The following is a 22,198-nucleotide window of genomic DNA, read 5'->3' as shown; positions in this document are numbered from 1 at the left end:
GGCGGGAGACTCGGGGTCGCAGCGCCCCCTGGCCGTGGGGCCCGGGATTGCGACCGCTCCACCCGGGCCCTGGCCTCGGGGCGAGGAGCGCTCAGCCTCACCTGTCCGGGTACCACCTGTTGGACAGCGGCGTGAGGGATACACGGAAAGCTCAAAGCACAAAGAACGTAGAAAGTAAGTTCGACCGCACTTGCAGCGAAACAAATGAACCCTGAATAATGAGACTTCATTTGCCCACATTCAAACTGGCAGAGATGATGATCATGATGATGATGATAAAGATTATACTCAGTGCTGGTGAGGAAATGGCAAGACGATCATGTCATATCAATTGTATCATGTCACACTGTATTATCAATACAATATTCATGGGATGCAAACGGGAAGGCAATCAGAAAATATTGATCAAGAGTTCTGAAAAAAGACTATACTTTTTTTTTTTTTGAGAAAGATCAGCCCTGAGCTAACATCTGCTGCCAATCCTCCTCTTTTTGCTGAGGAAGACTGGCCCTGAGCTAACATCCGTGCCCATCTTCCTCTGCTTTATATGTGGGACGCCTACCACAGCATGGCTTGCCAAGTGGCGCCATGTCCGCAGCCGGGATCCAGGCCGGCAAACCCCGGGCCACTGAAGCAGAACGTGTGCACTTAACCACTGCACCACCAGGCCAGCTCCACGACTACACTTTTCTGTAGGGATCTATGATAAGAAAATATTCGGAAACGCAAAGCAGCGTGTGCACGGTGTCAGTCACAGTCAGACATCAGTGAAAAAGTGGAGCAAATCAACAGGAATGGGCAAGCTAAGTTCTGGCGCCAGTATATGACATTATGTGATGTAATCATTAAAATCATGTTCAAGAATATCACTCTGGTAGATTTGCATTCTCAGTGTGCTGTGAATCTCAACCTGTTCAGGATGGCTTATTTTCTAATGTGGGTAAATGTCTCTTAATTCTTGGAAACTTAGAGTTAAGTATAAAATAGTACGAGTTATTAATTTCATTAATATTTTATTATTAAAATGTGTGATAACTTTAAGAATGATTTGAATATATTGCTATAAGCACATAAAATATTTGTAATTTATATTTATTATTTACAATTTTATAATATTTGTAAAATATTTACATTTATAATTAGAATATAAAAATTAGTTTAATGATTCCAACTTAAAATGTATAATCAAGTAATTGATTTAGAATTTTAAATTCAAAGGAATAAAAAAAATAAGCTTAATTTACTGTATTTATAAGAATTACATAGTCTTGTACATAGTTGAAGTACTTGAAAAGAACATCAAACATACTAAATTTATAAAAGTCATTGAAAATGTTTAAGATAATTAAATTAAGTGAATGGTAAAAGCCCCCTTATGGTGATTGTTAAATTTTATTAGGTTTGTAAATAAAATAAAATAATATTCGAGTTGGGGTCAGCCCCCGTGGCCCAGTGGTTAAGTTCACACACGCTCCACTTCAGTGGCCCAGAGTTTCCCTGGTTCGGATCCTGGGTGCGGACATGGCACTGCTCATCAGGCCGTGCTGAGGTGACATCCCGCATAGCACAGCCAGAGGGACCTACAGCTGGAATATATGACCATGTACTGGGGGGGTTTGGGGAGAAGAAGGGAAGGAAAAGAAAAAAAAAGATGGGCAACCGATGTTAGCTCAGGTGCCAATCTTTAAAAAAATGTATGCAAGTTGAATTTACAAGGTTAAGGGAAATTAGATTCATGGATTTGTAACTTTTCTAATGTAACTATTAATTTATAAACAAAAAGAGACCCTAACAGACCCTTTTCTGTGTATAAAACTGACTTGAGAACCCTAGACCACGTACAAATGGAGACAAAGTTGAAACGCCCATGGGATCTAAATGCAGTTTTGCCCATACAAAATATTATTCAAATATCACAACATCTCTTAGACATTGCGCATTGGAAAGAGGGTGGAAAGGATGCTGCGTGCCAATCCACGGGAATCTTTCCGTACTGGTCAGAATAAGGAACCTGCCTTTCAAGGGGCAAAAACATTGGAGAGCTAAGATTCATAGAAAGACCTCATCAGTTATTGAGTAAAAAAAAGTTTAGAGACCTCAGAGTCTTAAGAATAATTGCTTATTTGGAATAACTTGCATAGAAACAGTTACAGATATTTAAGTGAAAACAGTTTCCATTTGTAAACATAGAAAGACTTTATAGTTTAATCTTTGGTTTTGTAATAAACGTCTGAATTTGGAAAGAAGGAAAAAAAGGAAGTGGGGAGGAGATCTGTATGGACTTGAAGTTTTCTGAATTAAAGTTGTTTAAAACTATTAGTTTATTTTTATAGACTGGCTTAGGCTCAAGAAGAAGTGTATCTCTGGAGCTGATAAGGACTGGTTATAAACAACGGAACAGATACAACAGGTTTCACTTTCCAAAGATTGCAACTCAAAGTGAGCGGGGAGCAGTTTTGCACCCCAGCTAAGTCTTGGATTTTGAGCAGCCCAAAAAAGGGAAGATGGTCATCCCCACCCCTTCTTAGGTTAAAAAATTTATTTTTTTAAAAGATTATTTTTAATTTGAGTCCTTCTATAGTAAATATCTTTTAGTTCAAAAGGTGATAAAACAGACGGCATATAGAAAGGAGAAATGTAACATCTGACTTAACATTTTAAGTATTTTCTTAAGGTGGTAATCCCATACATGCAGATCCCGTTGAAGGCAAAATTGGGAATTTCAGGTGAAGGACATTTTCATTTCTCTTAAGGGGTTGGATTTCTGCACCAAACTAAAGAGCACAGATTTGAGGTAAATACAATGTAAACATGAGTTACAGTTAAGGGATGTTACAACTAAAATTTGCTACAATCGTTAAAACTGGGGTCTTCCATAAATTGTTTCTCTTGAAATATGAAGAAGTGTTAAAAGTTTTGTTTTCTCTTTCCGGGAGAGAGCCAGCCTTCTCCTGTCTTGTGGCTACCGTGAGGGGCTGATCTTTGAGCTCGTCAGCGTTTGGACTGGGAGGGGATGGGGGCTCATTGTCAGCGTTTGGGCTCACCTCTGACTTCAACTCCAGCAGGGCCCTGGCATCCACCACTGTGCGAACGATCGAGAAAGCCCACGTGCTGTCTGCTTTCTGCTGCTCCTCCTTTGCGCTTTCTCAGCACGATTCTGGGGCTGAGGGGGCAATTGCAGGGCTGCATGATTTGCTCTTTTTTTATCTAGGGTTCTTTCAGATTCCAGCCTAGGCCGCCAGCCCGCGCTGTAACTGAAAGCTTGGCTCTTTCTCCTTATCCCGGAGGAGTTGCCCCTCAGTGCCAGGCAGGGCCCCTCCTCTGCCCGCCCTCCGGCTCAGACTTGTCCAGCAGCCGGAGCCAGCTGCTCATCCATGAGATGCTTGTCCCTCTGGAATCTCGTTCACAGGCTCCCCTGCATCCACCACTCCTTGATACCACCATAGAATATGATTTTTATTTGTATGTTACCACCAGAGCGAGAGCCTCTTTGATAATTCTATATCAGTAGTCTCCTGTGGAGAAAGCTCTAAGGCGTAACATCTAACATTCAAAATAATTCTTCAACAGTATAATGGAATTATATCTTATTGGGTTGTATTTATCCAAAAACCACAGAAGATTTGGAAAACGACTGAGCTATTTGCACTTAATAATAAGATAATGGGAAAATATATGTGTAGAGAATTAAGCTCAGAATATGACCTTATGAGTTAAAAGAATATTTTTGACAAAACCTAGAAAACCCCCATTGGTATGTATTCTCCCTTGCCAACGGTATGTCATTCTAATATACATATACACATATATATTCTAATATGCATAGATATTCTAATATACATATATATTCATGAATATGTATATACATATACATGTGTACATATATATTCTAATGTATATATGTGTATGTGTGTATATATATATATGATTTTCTTCCTGGAGGTAGATTAAGAAATCTTAACAACCGATACTGTATTTAGAAAACAGAAACATGGAAAATTGTCTTGGCTCATATATACGGTGAAAACTAAATAAATTATTATTATAATTTAGACCTGCAGTTTGATATGACAACACTTAGCATGCACGATATATTGATTGGAAGGGAACACTATCATGCATGACAGAGAAAAGAAAAACTTGAAGCTGGCAGGCAGGTGGAGAAAGAAGGTAATTGAAAATCTCATATTAGGACAGGATTTAGTACAATGAAAATTGGAAACATGAAACTGTAGATTATAAATATATTAGTAGAAATTGAATAGTAGAAGTCAGAATGGGTTTGTCCAGAACACACATATATAAATCTCACACACGTAACTGGAATGAGTCATGGCAGGTGAGCCAGACAGTGACTAGGTGAAATTCCTGCTCAGTCCTTTGAAGACTGAACTGTGGAGGTATTTCAATTTCTCTTCATGATGTCAACTCATAAAACCAAGGTACCTTTTGCAGGGGCTGTAGAGGACGCCAGAAGTAGAAAGTAGAAGCTAAAATCTTAAGAACTCAGAACTGTCCAATGCTGACCCTTCCAGACTGAAAATGAACTGAAATATGTGGATGGAACTTCCATAACCCGCAGAGTGGGAGTTATTTCAGAGTTCTCTGGACCAAAGTAATTTTACTCTATATCCCATGGTGCTAAGGACAAAGGCAAGTACAAAAGAAAATGTGAATTTCATTTAGCAGTTTTATGGTTAGTATTAAGACTGGTGTCACAATTTTGAATCTATTTCTTTTATTGGCCAATAAATAAGTAATCATGTTAGCTTTGCTATAAATCAAGAGCTTCAGAGTGACAGTTATATGAGTCATTTATTATAAAAGGAGGTATAATTATAGTTTGGATATAGGGTTAAGAATTTAAATATTATGGTTGTGAAGAAACATTAGGACTAAATTGAAAATGGCTATGAACTTATTATATATGTTTAGGGCTAGGGCTAGGTATATTTTTATTTTTATATGTTTATTATATTTATCATATGTAATATATATTTATATTTCCATCTCTGTCCACTGCCTACAATTCAGGTCATTCCAGTGGCACAAAGTCAGAGAAACCCCCCTAGCGTTCACAGTTGGTCTCTAATATCAATCTCCACTGGAAGGAATTGGGGCTTAGAAAAGTGGCTGGTTGCATGTCTGGGACACAACAGGCATTAAGATGGCACTGGGATATCTTGTTACCAGAAAGCAAAGACACTTTGAAAAATTTGTGCCTTTTTGTCGAAACGCTACATGGCTTTTTGTAGCGTTAAAGGATTCCTTTGGCTAAATTGTGACATTTTGATCACCAAAAAAGAACAAATGACTACAAAAGAATTGAAACCAATTGAGTCAATGAAAAGGCATTGGTTCATAAGGTATTCTAAGAGCAAAAAGTATATGGTATAAAAAGAATATGGCTATGAAAGACTGTTCTTTTTACATATCATTTTAATATCTCTGTTTTTTGGCCTTGCTAGACTTGCACAGCATGAAAAGAACGCAGAATTCCATCAGTTTCAAGAAAATTTATGAAAGCATTACATTTGGACGGGAGAGAGCCAATGGGGTGGAAGTAGGTGACTTTGTAGCCAGATGGAAAGACATTTAAATAACCTAAGCAAATTAAAAAAGTGCAAAATCCAACTGAAGTGGTGAGGGACCTTCGCCTCTAATCCATTTGTAGGCAGAAGAAATGAGACACGTTATTAGTTAAATCTAGGGAACGTGAGCCGTTTACTTTCCCAGTGCAATGAGGTGTCTTGTGCAGGTGGGACGCAAACACTGCATCCTGGACAGGGGTTCGCTCTGCCCTCTAGTGGTTCCATCTGGTAATAACTGGAACTAACCATTTCAATGTGTCAAAAACTTGAAAAGAAATGGCGTGGCATTTCTGTGCTTTTGGCTGGGATTATATCCATTTAATCTGGTAGCAGGGACTCTCTCACACCGACCAGAACCTTTGCTTGACAAATGCATTGTTACTTAAATGCAGCTCAATAGATGAAACTTTTCTAAAATTGGGCCCACAAAGAAAAATGTGAAAGCGGTTGTTATTGATAAAAATGTGAGAAAGCACTAGCAGCACAGCAAGCTGGGATTCCAGAAGCCGGAGTGCATAACCTGGCTGGGCCAGACTGTGGACGAAATGACTTGCAACATCTTTGAATGCAGTTTCCTCATCAGAGATATGAGGACGTGAATGAAATGACTTCTCAGGCCACATCTGTCTCTGATATTCTGCAAACACCAAGTCTCTAAGAGTTGAAAAATCTGAACCAATTTCTGAGTCTGGATTCATGTCTGTTTCTTTTTTTTAAGCTGCAAGAAAACAAATATTTAATCTCTGGATTGGAGAAGACTTTTTATGAGTAAGAGTAATGAAAGAAATTATAAAGGAAAGACGAATAACTCAGAAGAGAGCACTAAGCGAAGTAAAAGAGAGTGTTGGACACAAATAAGACAAATATTATAACAGCAAACTTTTATTGTGTTCAGATAGCTAACATTTACTGGGGGCATGCGAAGTGCCAGTCATATTCTAAGGGCTCCATGTGATTCCATTTCATGGATTCATTTCTTTCCATACATTCCTTTCCATCCTAACAAACAGGATCATACTTTTAAAAGAAGAAGGTTAAAGAAAACATTACTGCTTAAGTTTTAGATCCCATTTTGTACTTAACATCTGAAGCCAAAAGGCTTGGGTTAGCCCAGCCTTTCCAGCCTCTTGACAAACAGCCTAGAAAAAAAAAAAATTACATCTGCTGTATGCCTATTTTGAAGCCATCTACTTTTCGAATAATAATAATACAAAGAATGCCTTTTTCATTTGATGGGGAGAAGGGTTGCAAGAAAGCCGGAGGGAAAGTGAAAAAGAGGGACTGTCTTTTTAGAGAGAGAACAGAGACCATATTGATGCTAGTGAAATCAAAATGCCATCAGGGCAGAATCTCCAGCATTGTGTTGTTATGGAACCCAAACACAGTAGGGCCAATACCAGCTGCACAGTAGGGCCAATAACTGAAATGTCAGGCTTGTGGCAAGGAAAGAGGATTTATTATTACTGAAAGACAGCCAGATGAGGAGATGGGAGTTAGAACTCAGATCCACCTCCTTGAAGAGAAAAAGGTAGGGGTTTTCATCTGGGGTGTTAGGTAGGGGAGGGGAGCGTGTGCTGGGGTTTTACGTAGGGGATGGGGGGCGTGTGGCCTTGCTGGTTGGCACCTTCCCACCAGCCTGTGTTTGGCCTTGAAGACGAATTTCTTTTCCCTTGACGGTCTGGACTTTTCTGGTTAGTTTTCATCTTAAGCCTGCCTTTGGCTTTGTCAGGCTCAATCTTGACATCTGGACCTTGACTTCTCGGGAAAGACAGCTCACTTATATACTAAAGAGGGACAGGACCTGGGTAGTTTTAAACAAGTTGATTATGCTGAATATGCACAGCTGCCCTTAGTAAAGCTTCTCTCAGAGTTTTTGTTCTCTTCTTCTAGCCCAGGAAAGATTTAACTTCTTCGTGCTCAATTTCAGTGTTTTCTAGTACTTGTCAATATTCTTTCCCCAAATCAGTCCACTCTGAAGACAAAAGGAGATGTTAAGATGCAAAGTTACCCAAAAGTATACAAATTTGGAATCACTTACCTTGAAAGGAGAACATGGGAAGGGGCCCACTAAATGGAGCTGCAGGCACTGAAACATATGTGTATATATATATGTATATGATTTTACATCATATACACACATACATATGATTTTAGAAAACAATACTCATTCTTCAGAATATATGTCTCCCTAAAGTGAGGACATGCCTCCTATGAGCTGGGATTAGTCTGCCCTTTGCTGTTGTTGCTGTTATCTTTCTTAATCGTGGTAAAATATACCTATATAATTAGCCATCTTAATCATTTATAAGTGTACAGCTCAGTACATTCACATTGCTGTGCAACCAGTCTCCAGAACTCTTTTCATCTTAGAAAACTGAAACTGTATACCCATTAAACAATGACTCTCCATTTCCCCTTCCCTCAGCCCTTGGCAACCGCCATTTTACTCTCTGTCTCTATGAAATGGACTACCAGCTACATCACGTAAGTGGAATCATACAGTATTTTTCTTTTTGTGACCGGCTTATTTCACTTAACATAATATCCTTCAAGGTTCATCCATTTTTGTAGCATGTGTTACAACTTCCTTCCTTTTCAAGGCTGAATAATATTCCAATGTATGCATATACAAAATTTTGTTTATCCATTTGTCTGTCAGTGAACGCTTGGGTTGCCTCCACCTTTGGCTGTTGTGAATTAGGCTGCTATGAACACAGGTGTGCAAGTATCTGAGTCCCTGCTTTCAGTTCTTTTGAGTATATACCTAGGAGTGGAATTGCTGGATCATATGGCAATTCTATTTTTCTTCCCTTTTATTCAGCTTTATTCAGGTATAACTGACAAACAAAATTGTAACATATTTAAAGGGTACAAAGTTATATGATATACGTATATGTTCTGTTTTTATGAGTTTGACTTTTTTTTTTAGATTTCCCATATAAGCGATACTATGCTATAAAGGATCCCAAGCTGCTGATGCTCTTCGGAGCTCTCTGACTCAGAGACTCCACCACGCTGCTGAGAGCCATGCCCGAGACACAGACACTTCCTCTCCCGATTCCTCTCCTCTGGAGTTTCCTTGTCCTTTTCTCCTTCGTGGCGGAGGCCCCATGATGCTGTCTCTGGAAGGGCTCCTGCTGTGAGGGACTTCCCCCCTGTGCTGCTCCCTGTCCAAATGACGCCCACTGTCTGCCACTGCCGTCTTGCGGTCATGCTGTTTCCTTGATCAGTCCCCAGTCCTCACACTCACTACAATTATACAGAGAATTTCCCTAGAAATAGACTGGAGGATATATAGCAAAACATTAACAGTAGTTTCTGGATGGCAAGATGTTTATTTTTTTTCTTTTGGCTTACCTATATTTTCTTTTTTTAAAAATTGAGATATAATTGACATATATTAGTTTCAGATGTACAATATGATTCGATATATGTGTACACTGTGAAATGATCAACACAATAAGTCTAGTTAACATCCATCACCACACAGTTACCAATTTGTTTCCTTGTAATGAGAACTTTAAGATCTACTCCCTTAGCAATGTTCAAATATACAATATTTAATACAGTCACCATGCTGTACATTACATCCCAAGGACTTACTTATAACTGGGAAGTTTGTACCTTTGACCACTTTCACCCATTTTGCCCACCTTGCATTCCCCTGCCCCTAGCAACCACCAGTCTGTCTCTGTATCTATGTGGGTTTTTTTAGATTTCACATATAAGCGAGATCATAAGCAGTATTTGTCTTTCTCTGACTTATTTCACTTAGCATAATGCCCCCAAGGTCTATCCATTTGTCGTGAATATCAGGATTTCCTCCTTTTTTATAGCTGAATAATATTCCATTATTCATACACACACACACACACACACACACACACACATAAATATATACACACCACATTTTCTTTATCCATCCATCCATCAGTGGACACTTAGGTTGTTTCCATGTCTTGGCTATTGTACATAATGATGCAAAGAACATGAGGGTGTAGATGTCTTTTTGAATTAGTGTTTTTGTTTCCTTCAGATAAATACTCAGAAGAGGAATTGCTGGATCATATGGTAGTTCTATTCTTAATTTTTTGAGGAACATCCATACTGTTTTCCATAGTGGCTGTACCATTTTATATTCCCACCAAAAGTGTACAAGGGTTCCCTTTTCTCCACATCCTCACCAACACTCGTTGTCTTTTTGATAATAGTCATTCTAACAGGTGTGAGATGACATCTCATTATGGTCTTGATTTGCCTTTCCCTGTTGATTAATGATGTTGAGCACATTTTCATGTACTTGCTGGCCATCTATATGTCTTCTTTGGGAAAATATCTATTCAGATCCTCTGCTCCTTTTTTAATTGGATTGTTTGGGGGTTTTTGTTGTTGAGTTCTTTATATATTCTGGGTATTAACCCCCTATCAGATAATACAATTTGCAAATATCTTCTGCCATTCTTTATGTTGCCATTTCGTTTTGTTGATGGTTTCCTTTGCTGTGCAGAAGCTTTTTAGTTTGATGTAGTCCCACTTGTTTATTTTTGCTTTTATTGTCTTTGCTTTTGGTGTCAAATGCAAAACAAAATCATCACCAAGACCAATGTTATGGAGCTTACTGCCTATGTTTTCTTCTAGTTTTTCGGTTTCAGGTCTTAGAAGTTGGGGTACCAAATGTGGGGTTCAAACTCTTTTCTCTTCACGGAGAAGCTGGAAGTTGAGTTTCCTCTCGACTGAGGGTCACTGAGCCAGGAGTGGGGTTTATGACAAGATTGTGTCTCAGCTTCTCCCACCTGTTTCGATGTGGGTTTTCTCTCATTCATCCAAGTGTAGGAGTTGCTCAGCTAGCTTTTTGATTTCTCTCAGAGGGAATTGTTCCATACGTAGTTGCCAATTCAGTGTGTCCATGGGAGGAGGTGAATTAAGGATCCTCCTACATTGCCATGTTGAACTGCAACCGCCTATCTATATTTTCTAAATTTTCATGGAACAGGTGTCACTTTTATGAGAAAAGGAATTATTCTTTAAACAGGATAGAGTATGAGATTATTTTTATTGCTATTCTGAATTATTTTATGACTCATGGATGGAAAAGACTCATAACTGGTTAAATGAAATACACCCAGATTCATGGATTGTCCCCATACTCGTGCTTCAGGCCCCTCCCAGTGCAGGATGGAGCTGGGAGGGATGAGGCTGGGCAAGAGGGATGTGCTTTGGGACAATGGTCTTCTTTGTGCTCTTGTATCTGGCCCTGCAAATATTTAGGGCACACTGGCCTTGTCCCCTTTGCTGTTGAAGCAGCAACAGCATGACCAGCTTTGGGAGACAGCTTATAGTAGATTCAGCATAATAAGAGCCCTTTCAATCCATGATATATGGATTCTTGGACTAAGTTTATTCCCAGTTAATCTAGACGTGGATAACAATAATCTATACAAATTACTATTAGAGTTGAAAAACTTCTTCAAAGTGGGTACAGTGATATCCAACTTCAGAATGCCTCACGTAGAATAATTTAACTACTGATGGCATAAAGGAAAAACAATCAACTGAATATAACTCAGGCTCCAGTGTTACATAATTAGCATCTTGAGAATCTGTAATGAACTCTAGTTGGCTTTGCTCATATATACAAAGACATCAGTTGGACATTATATAAAGTGTTTAAGAAAATTTGACTTCCCACAAACATTAAATTAGGTGGGGTGTTCTTTCATTTCACTTGCTTTGCTCCCCATGGCGCCATCTAAGTTAAAATATGACTTAGGTAGTAATGATCTGAGACTAGGGTGCCTCGAAAGCCAGCTTTTTTCAACTTTGTATTCCAATTTTCAAAGTAAATACCACTTTTCTTTTAAAAGTATTTCTTCTTACAAAAATAAAAGATCAAGATTGAAATGCCACTTCCACAAATTTGGTCTATATTTCAAATATTACCACCAAACCACTGAGTGAGCAGCAATGACTTAGGAAATTTCACAGAATATGTCTATTTGCAATGATCATACAGTAGAGCTTTTACTATCTAGGCAGAATTATTAATTTTTTTTTTGAGGAAGATTAGCCCTGAGCTAACTGCTGCCAATCCTCTTCTTTTTGCTGAGGAAGACTGGCCCTGAGCTAACATCCGTGCCCATCTTCCTCTACTTTATATGTGGGACGCCTACCACAGCATGGCTTGCCAAGTGGTGCCATATCCACACCCAAGATCTGAACCAGCGAACCCCAGGCCGCCGAGAAGCGGAACGTGCGCACTTAACTGCTGTGCCACCAGGCCAGCCCCTAGGCAGAATTTTTTTAAAAGACCCAAGACGACGTTTCTTACATATGATATTCCATATCTGTAAATGGTTTGGGGAACTTCTTGCCATACTACACAGTATATGCTAAGGGCCTTGACAAAAGTTGAAATACGGTACTAGCTGTAAGTTTTTTTCCAGATAATTCATCGTCATCATATATCCCCCTCCTTCACACACCTCTCGCTTTATACTCATGAAAAGGTATTGTAGTGTTCTGTCACATACACAGAAAATGCAAATGATGTTAGAGACCGGCGAGATGAATGAAAAAAATACTTATTTTTTAACCACGTTGGCTTTACAAAAAATTATAAATGCCATGTAGACAAGTTTCTACATATATGTATAATCTAATTTTTGACAATAAATAATTTAGTTAGAATATTAATTTAGAGAAAGAAAAATATTAAATTATGTATAGCGTAAAATAAAGAGAATTCATTTTTAATGTTTCCAAACCCCATGGACACCGGGTATATGATTCTCATATTTGAAAACATCTATAGTTACTTACTGTTCCTCCAAGCACCATTCATTGGACCATAAGGACATATTCTCTATTTGAGTTTCTGATCACATCTTAGCTGATAACACCCAAATATGCCTTTAGATCCAGCTTTTCACCCAGGTTACAATTTATAATCTCTGCATTCAGAGTCCATTACCTCAGCCAGCATCTAAGTTATTGCACTGAGCTGCAATCTATTGATCTCTGAAACAGAGTGGTTAAGCTTGATGATCTTTACTGTACGATTTTAGGATTTGAAGCCTGAAAACAAACATTATTTTACCTCTAAACCAGGTAGCTCACCATTCTTTGATCCTTTTACTTTTAACTTACTGTGTCTTTATGTTTAAAGTGGGTTTCTTCTAGGCAGCATATAATTGGGTCTTGATTTTTTTTTTAATTCTGACAATTGCAGTCTTTTAATTGGGGCTTTTAGGCTATTTATAATTAATGTAATTATTGATATGCTTGGGTTTAAAAGTGCCACTTCTTGTTTGTTTTCTATTTTCCCATCTGTTCTTTTGTTCCCTTTGTTTCTTCTTCTGCCTTCTTTTGGTTTATTTTTTAATTCCAATTTATCTCCTTTGTTGTTTCATTAGCTATAACTCTGTTGTGTATTTTTAGTGGTTGCTTTAACATTTATAGTATATATCTTTATCAAAATTTATCTTCAAGTGATATTATACCACTATACATATGGTATAACAACCTTGAAAAAATCTTCAGATCTTTGTGCTACATTGTCATAAGTTTTACTTCGACATGTTATAAACCCTACAATACATTGTTACTATCTTTGCTCTAAACATTGTTGTTAGTTTTGGTGCTCTTGATTCCTTTGTGAAGATGCGGGTTCCCATGTGCTATACTTTTCTGCCTGCTTAAAGGGCTTCCTTTAACATTTCCCTTTAACATTTCTTGTAGTGTTAAGTCTGCTGCTGATGAATTCTTACAGCTTTTGTACGTCTGAAAGTCTTTATTTCACCTTTGTTTTTGACAGACATTTTATCTGGGTATAGAATTCTAGTTTGACAGTTTAATTTTTTTCCAGTACGTTCTTTTGGCTCACACTGTTTCTGACAAGAAATCTGCTGTCATTCTTATCTTTGTTCCTCTTTCCGTAATATGTCTTTTTTCTGTGGCTGATCTTAAGTTTTTTTAAAAAATTGATTAAAAATATCACTGATTTTAAAGCAATTAGATTGTGATATGCCTTTTAAATTTGTTAACTGTTTGAGGTCTGTGGGTTGATGGCTTTGGCAAATTTAGAAAAATTGTGGACATTATATCTTCAAGTGTTTTTTCCTCCTCCATCTCTCCTCTTCCTCAGGGACTCTATACATACATTAGGCTGCTTGAAGTTGTCCTACAGCTCACTGACACACTGCTCATCTTTTTCAGCTGTTTTTTGTTTCATTTTGGATAGTGAACTTGAAGACACAGCAATAGAAACTATCTTCTCTTCTGCAATGTCTAATCTGCTCTAATCTGCTAATTCCATACAGTGTGTTTTTCTTCTCAGAAATTATAATTTTCATTTCTAGATGTCTGAATTGTGTTTTTTAAAAATGCCCCTCATGTCTCTATTTAACATATTTAGTATTTCCTCTAGCTTCTTGAACATATGAAATATAGTTATAACAACTGTTTTAATGTCCTTGTTTACTAATTCTATCATCTCTACCATTTCTGGGTTTCAACTGATTTTTTTTCTCCTCATTATGGTTATATTTTCCTGCATATTTGCATGCAGGAAAACTTTTGAATGGATGCTAGATATTGTGATTACCATGTTGCTGAATGCACATTTTTGTGCCTATTAATATTCCTGAACTTTGATCTGGGACATAGTTAAGTAACTTAGAAACTAAGTTATCCTTCTGGATATGGTTAAGCTTTGTTAAGCAGGACCAAAGCACTATTGAATCTAGGGCTGCTACTAAGCAAAACTACTGAGGCAAAACTTCTGAGTGTTCTACCTACTGACCCATGAATTATGAGGTTTCTCACTGTCACTGATTGGAACAGGCTCTATTTCTGTATGAGGTTTGATGTTTGTTCCAATGCTTTCAGGTGGTTCTTTTGCTGGCCTTCCGTAGTCTTCTCACATGCATGTGCTGATCTCTACAGATCTCTCGAGTTCTTGTACAGCTCTGTCCCCTCCAGACCCCTGCTGTCTTGGTCTCCCTGGTCTCTCAGCTCTGACTCCTTCAGGAGGGTATACACTGGGTTCCACTTGGGTTCCCCTTCCCTGTGCCACAGCCTGGAAATTCTCTTGGGCAGATGACTGGGTCAATTATAGGGTTCATTTCATTTGTTTTCCCTCAGGGATCACTGTCCTTCACTGACCAATGTCTGGAGAACATTTCATCAAAATGAAAACATTGTATGAATCTGGTGTTCCATATATTTTGTCTGTTTTCTTCTTGTTTTAAGCGGAAGGATAACTCTGGTACTTGTTTTCCATGGCAGATGAAAGTGGAAGTCTCGATGTGCAAACTGAAAACTTTAATCATATGCCAGGAAGCTCTCCCTGCCACCCACTCATCCTTTTTATAGTCCACATCCTATTCATGATATCTTGTTGACACATCTTTTCAAATGTCTCTCAAATATACCCCTTTACACCCTTCTCAATCCTGTGTTAACCACCTCTATCTAGGCTCTCTATTTCATACATGCTGTATTGCTAATAGCCTCTGAAAAGATCTTCCTGGTTCTAGCCTTCAATCTGCCCATGAATTTCCATTAGATATAGATTATTTTTGTTACTGCTGTTTTCCCAGAACCTAGAATCTGGGATACATTGGCACTTGACAAAGTTCTAAACTAATGAATTGCTTTTTTTTTTTTTTTTTTTTTTAGGAATATTAGCCCTGAGCTAACATCTGCTGCCAATCCTCCTCTTTTCTTGCTGAGGAAAATTAGCCCTGAACTAACATCTGTGCCCATCATCTTCTATTTTATATGTGGGACGCCTGCCACAGCATGGCTTGATAAGTTGTGTGTAGGTCCGCGCATGGGATCTAAACCGGCAAACCCTGGGCCACTGAAGCAGAGCATGCAAACTTAACTGCTGCACCACAGGGCTGGCCCCTGAATTGCTGTTCTTTTACAACCAATTTATTAGGTATTTCCTTGGCTTGAAAAGCCTCCTAATGGCTCCCCTCTAACCAGAGATCAAGTCCAAGCTGAGGCTGTAATAATCAGTGTTTTACATAATCTGCTGCTCATCAATCTATGTGAACCCTGCTGCTCTCTAGAATAAGTGCCTCATTTCTAACATGTGTCTTCCAGCCATTACTAACTTCAAGCCTTTTCTCACATGTTCCTTCCATCTGAAGGGTCTTTTCCATTCTGCCTCTTAAATTTTACCCATCCTCAAATCCCTCAAAAGGCGTTCCTTTCTCCTGTTCTCACAGAACTCACCCTTCTCTGAATTCCTATGGCATCTCTTGTCTGTGCTTGTTTGAGCACTTTCATTGTTTTCCATTTGGGTTTGTTTTTGTGGTTTTCTGTGTGTTTACATTTTGTCTTCCCAAATGGACCAAAATCTTGGAGAAGTGGGAACTATCTTTTACAATTCCTTTATATATCTTAAGACACAGTAGGTACCTCGATAGATATTTTAAAAATGAAGGCAGAGATCATCCTGATTAATTTACACATGCTGACGTAATCATTTACAGTAAACTGGCGTCTCACTCATCACGTTAGTTTTGTTGCCACATTGTGAAATGGTACTGTGGATGAAAAACACTTCACAATGAGGTCTTTTGGGTTTTAAATCAAATCCTACCTTACAGAATATTTTTGGGTCAAGATTCTGGAGTATATTTCATTGTATTATTTATCAAGTTTTTTATTTATCAAGTTAAATACTGTGTCCCCCTCTTTATAAAGTAGTTAATTTAATATTAGGGGTATTATATCAAGTAATGTTTAAACAGAAACCAAGGAAATCCTGGTATCACATAGCTGGTGAACATAAAGTGGTATTTATTTATACAAACATATTGTCAAGTTGCTCTAAATCTTAAAAAAGAAATAGTTATGTTGTCATATAAAATGCGAAAATCTAAAGTGAATTTCAAGATTTCATTTTTAGTTCATAAGAATTATTGAAGTAAAATTTCTTGCCACCAACACAGAAAAGTGAGAAATCAGCATGAGAATATGTAAAAAAACATTAGTTTCTACCTTGGAAAAGGCAAGATGTCTATTTCTTTAAAATGTTCCACTGATAGGAATTCCTATAAAAACATTCAACTTCTCTTTTCAAAAAGCGTCTTGAAGACCCACACAGCTTCACCCCCTGGCAACTAAATTTAGAACACACGAGATAAGCTCCCCATACAGAATACTTTTGTATTTGAAAACAGGTGATCCACATTCTGATAAAGAGCAAAAGACAAGTGCTTTATTATGAGAACTGTTCAAGTAAAATTTCAGTGTGCACCAGTGAAAGTGAATCAAGACTCGCATCAATTTTTTTTTGAATGAACACTAGGTTAAAAAGGGGCTACACAGTTTTTTTTTCCAAACACCATCCTTTGCTAAGGCAAAAATACACTTCATTTTAGAACAGAACTGTTACAGAAGAAAGCTACATCACAGTACAGTACAGAAGGTAAAATTCACCCTAGTCTGGAGGCCATCATGGAATGGCACATCACCTACACTTAGAGATTTCCAATGTAGGTCAGATTACAGTATTTATCACAGCTTTATTTCTCTTTAAACTGATAAAATTTGAATACCCACTTTCTATTTCTCAGGAGTGTGCAGATGGGGCCCATATGTTGATATTACAGTAATTACAACATTAAATAACATTGCACAGTCAACCTCCAAGGCTAATTCAGTATAAAATAACAAGTATTAAAATGTACCTTTACTAGTGGTTTTACATCGCATGTATCACTAATTAGGAAAGAAAAGTAGGCAAATGCCCAATTACAAAGCTGTACATTATAGGCATAATGATGTGGAATAAATACAAGAAATCTGGCAAAATATTAAAAACAAACAGGTTACGTGGGAACAAACTCAACAATCACAGAAGCATAAATCAATAATATACGTTATAAATAGTGTGTTTTGCTCAAAAGTCTCTTAAGTACTTACAGATATTACTGTGTCGAGGTGGATGAAGAGGATGGGAGGAGAATGAGGCAAATGTTCCCAATGCCAGTTAATTCCTGAGGTGGCATTATTTCTTAACTGATACATTGATCAACACTGTAAAGATGAGTTTGTGCTATGAAACAGTCCCAATATTATTCTATTTCCGCAATTTCATTGCGGTGTTCAGAAGGCAGCAAATCTAAGTGACAGTTTATATTATACTAGCCAGATGAAGTATTGAATCTTTTTAATTTTGCTGCTATGATTAGCAGTGGGCCAGAAAACACTTTAAAGTTTTAAAGAAATTGGACGTAGGTTTAACTTTTTCCCCAGTGCTTCTTAGTTAGCTCAAGGCAAAGCTATTACTATTTTCATGTACTTTATTTTAAAAACTCTAAGTGCCAACACTGTAAACATTTTGTATCTTCCCAAGGATAAGAGCAAAGAGAAGCAGGAATAATTCTATGCATTATAAAGCTGACCTATTTATCAGCTTCTGGATTAAATTTAAATATGATTTTAAAATAATTTTTAAAAGTCCATGCTACAATTGTAAAGACTATTTTTGTGCACTTTTAATTCTGGACACAATTTTCAAAATTGCATGATGGAGATAAGAATTTTAAAAACCCACCAGAATGTAAATAACAGGGAAGAACATTTTCAACTCAAAGCATCAAACGTACATTTATGTGCAGAAATCCGGACAACTATACAAGTTTTTAAGCAATCATCTGTTTTATTATACAACTCTATGAACAGAAAATGAACAGAAGTACACAATATACTTACCTGTACATGTGAACCTACTTTTTTAGCTACAGATATTTCTTATAGTTCATACTGACTTCAATTTTACAGTTCATAACTATGTATAACCTTATTGCATTAAGGGCGAATTCTACATGGGGAGATTGACAGGCCAATCACATTAGGCATTACCAGTACATTCAAAAACTGTACCTCAGATATGGATGTATCTTCCCTGATCCTGTAAATTTGAGTTTCCTTACAGCTTAAGCTCATTTGCTATTTTAGATGCAATGTTCTTAAAGGCAATAGATGTCCCAGATATTCGCTTGAAGCGGACCCCATTAAGTGACAGCCGGGGCAGCTTGCAGACTTCCATCTCCCACTGCACGAGGCTATCCTGTCTAGCATCTCCATGGACACAGAAAAGCAAAAACCTTTCCTTTTGTTCATAATCACAGTTATTGGCATCTAACACTTTGCGGATTTCTCTCATCATGTCATTGGGGTCCATTGAGCTAGTGGTCTTCATGCTCCATGTGAATCGCAGAGACCGTGGCTTGGAGTCTTTACCCTCTTCCTTGTCTCTTTCTTTTGGTTCCCCTGATGTACTTCTGGAGGAAGAGGGCACAGGGAAAGGACGAAAACAAAAATCCCATTCAGCAAAGAAATCAAGACACACATGAAGTCTAAGTGGTCATAATTCAGTGCCTACTAACACTATCCAATTTGCAGACTGCCTTCAGGTAGACACAAAGATTTATGCCATCTTGCTGTTACAAAAACAGACCGCAGGAGCCATCTGTCTTGACTTTTTTTTAATACCTTCAATCTAAAATAGCATATTTCCTTAAATATATTTGTGGGAAATGAGTTTGTAGCTGGAAGTGAAGAACTTAATACTTTTCAGTTCTTTCCATATTTCTCTGTGTGAGTTTGCAAAAGCAGATTCTCCACCTTCTGTACATTTACACAGAGATCACCAGCAGTCTGCTTATGAATACACATTTTTGAAATATAGAGAAAATGTTCCTTGTCTCTACCTGCTTTGGGTAGAAGGACTGAGAACAAGGACAGTGGTAACGGCTCCAGGGGGATTTTAGCCCTGACACTGCTGAGCAAGAACGCTGTCCTGCAATGAGGTGAGCTGTCAGGTCACAGCACCGCGGGAGCGTAGACATCGGTCCTCTAACGGTCTCAACATTTTGCTAAAAACACCCTTAAAATAGTCTGCAGGCTCCACACGACCTACACTCCCACTCCTACCCCAGCCTCTCCTCTCCTGTTATCTTCCTCCTTGCACACTTCTCTCAGGACACACTGGCCTCCATACTATTCCTTGAACATACGGGGCATTTTCTTGCCTGAAGGGTTTTGCACACGCTGGTCCCTCTGCCAGGAATGCTTTTCCCTCAGAGAGCTGCATGACTAACTCCCTTAATTCTTTCAAATCTCTGCTCCTTTCTTCATGAGGTCCGCCCTGACCACCCTACTGCACCCCGACTCCTACCCTGGCCTGGCCAACCCGCTTCCCCTGATCTATTCGTTCCGCCACAGCACGTATCACATTCTAATGTACTAGTGAACACATTTATTTATTCTTTATTGTCTGACTCTACCATTAGATTGTAAATTCCAGGAGGATGAGGATTACTGTCTGTTCTGTTCACTGACCCATCTCAGGTCTCTAGAACTGTGCTGGGCACACAGTAGATGATTAACACATGTTTGTTAAATGAAAGCAACTCAACTGAATTTTTCTTATTGTAGGTCTCCCATAAATAATATAGAGCCAGAAAACCTATTTCCAATAATCACAGAAAAGTAAAATTAATAGATTATTTATGATTCAGAAGACCCTGTAATTAAATTTGTTAAGCAATTATCTAAATTCAGATGCTGCAATTTTAACTTGTAACCTATCTCATTTATATGTGATTTAAAGAAGAAATGAGGGGGCTACCCCATGGCCGAGTGGTTAAATTTGCATGCTCTGCACAACACTCATTAGGCCAGGCTGTGGTGGCATTCCACATAGAAGAACTAGAATGACTTGTAACTAGGATATACAACTATGTACTGGGGCTTTGGGAGAAAAAAACACGAGGAAGATTGGTAACAGATGTTAGCTGAGGGCCAATCTTCCTCACCAAAAGAAAAAGGAGAAGAAGAAATGATATACTTTGAAAGTTTATAATCTTCTATTTATTTTATTATCCATACATACATTTTCTATCAATGTGATATAATGTACATTCATGTCTACATTTATATATGTGCTTCCCTCTGCATTCCTAGGTATCTAAGTCCCCAAAGCTCTGCAAACTATGCAAGCTTGAGAAAATATGAAAGGGAATAAGTAGAGAAAATAAATTTCCAAAGACTATTAAATAAGCGTGGAAAGTATTTATTTCACTGTCTTCTCTATTATTCTCTCTTTGATCACTGCATCTAAGCCACTTTGGGGGTCCAGATCCAACCAGTCATTTACCAGGACCACATGTACACCTCAGGTTATGGAATCAGCCTGCTAGGGCTGGAAGGGACCCAAGAGGTCACCTGATCCAACACTCATTTTAAAAACAGAACTGATGGCTAGGAAACTTAAATTACTTTTCAGAGGTCATAGAGCTAATGAGTTGAGAAGTGAAGACTGGAAATCAGGTGTTTTATTCCAGGTCTGGTTTCCTTCAGTCCCACCAAGGGAACCTGGTGACCTTAGGACGACAGATACATACAAAATGCTTTTCTACGTGTTTCTCAAAGGCATAGCCACCGGAAATGTTAACTGTAGAAAGTTCCTGGAAATGCCGATACGAACAGTAACAGCAAACATTTATTGAGCATTACTAGGGGCCAGGAATTGTTCCAAGAGCCTAACAGGTATTATATACTCATTCACCCCTCAAAGCAATCCTAGGAGGGAGAATGAGGAAATGGGGGCACGAGGAGTTAAAGGGACTTTGCTGAAGTCACACATAGCCAGGGAAGTGGTAGAACACAGCTCCCACCCCCACGGCCTGGCTTGAGCGCCTGTGCCTTTTCCCATCACACCTGACATGTCCCTGAAAGGACAGGGCCTCATTAGAATGGGTTCCCCACCTATGCACCTTACTGTTTCTTCATCCATAAAATGGATACTTTTCACCTGGTTGCAGTAAGGATTAAATGACCAGCAAGCAAGTACCTGATAGACAGTAGGTATTTGACAAGTGTGTTCAAAAGCGAAAAAAGAAAAGAAAACCCAACAACGACCAAACAAAAGGGACATGCAGCCATGTTAAAAGGACAGAATGCATGCAGATTAACTGCAATATCAGCGGCCACTTGTGACACTACACACATTATTAAATGTCTCTGAGGGAAATTTAGCAAGATGCGGGCTGAAAAGTGATGACTAAGTGAGAGAGGGGCTGAAAACAAAGTCCTTCAAGTGCATTTAGTAGGTGGAAGAACGTGAAATACCTCTGTCCTGCCTCCTTTGTGACGCAGGTCCCTAACTCAATAAAGGGGCGTTTCACCTCTTATGACTAAACATAAATAAATGCACAACAGTTTGGAAAAAAGACTACATAGGGATGCTCAATAAGGTTTTTCCAAAACTCATTATGTTTTATAGTTCAAATAATTTTAAAAAGTAGAAATTAAACTGAGGCTTGCATTCAGCTGGTCAAAAATAACTCCTGAATGCAGCTGGGGCATTTGCCCTACGGAGGACTGCTCATCGAGCTTCTCTGATTCAGACCGGGTCCCTTAATGCTGGTGTACATTCAAAATAACGTGATGCCTTCGTTTCTTAAATTTCCCATTTCTAAATATGAACAGCAGGACTAACATGTCATTAATGTGGTCCCCAGAGCAGCAGCGTCAGTTCCTCACCCCAGGGCCCCAGCACAAACCCTGGGGTGGGGCCCAGC

General features: G+C 38.5%; 1 protein-coding gene across 4 annotated transcripts in view; it reads right to left on the bottom strand.

Annotated features, from left to right (window-relative positions):
• Nucleotides 1-16,802: 16,802 nt before the first annotated feature.
• The window catches only part of MARK1 (microtubule affinity regulating kinase 1), a 123,086-nt gene continuing 117,690 nt past the window's right edge, over nt 16,803-22,198 (bottom strand). For all 4 annotated transcript variants that reach the window (XM_070602515.1, XM_070602516.1, XM_070602517.1 and 1 more), the window contains one exon: nt 16,803-18,895. In XM_070602515.1, the coding sequence (XP_070458616.1) occupies nt 18,541-18,895 (355 nt within the window). In that variant the 3' untranslated portion in view covers nt 16,803-18,540. The remainder of the gene's footprint in view (nt 18,896-22,198) is intronic.

Source organism: Equus przewalskii, chromosome 31 (genome assembly GCF_037783145.1).
Source record: "Equus przewalskii isolate Varuska chromosome 31, EquPr2, whole genome shotgun sequence".
NCBI lineage: Eukaryota > Metazoa > Chordata > Mammalia > Perissodactyla > Equidae > Equus > Equus przewalskii.
Note: the sequence above shows the minus strand (reverse complement) of the source record. Positions and strands in the feature narration are given on the sequence as shown.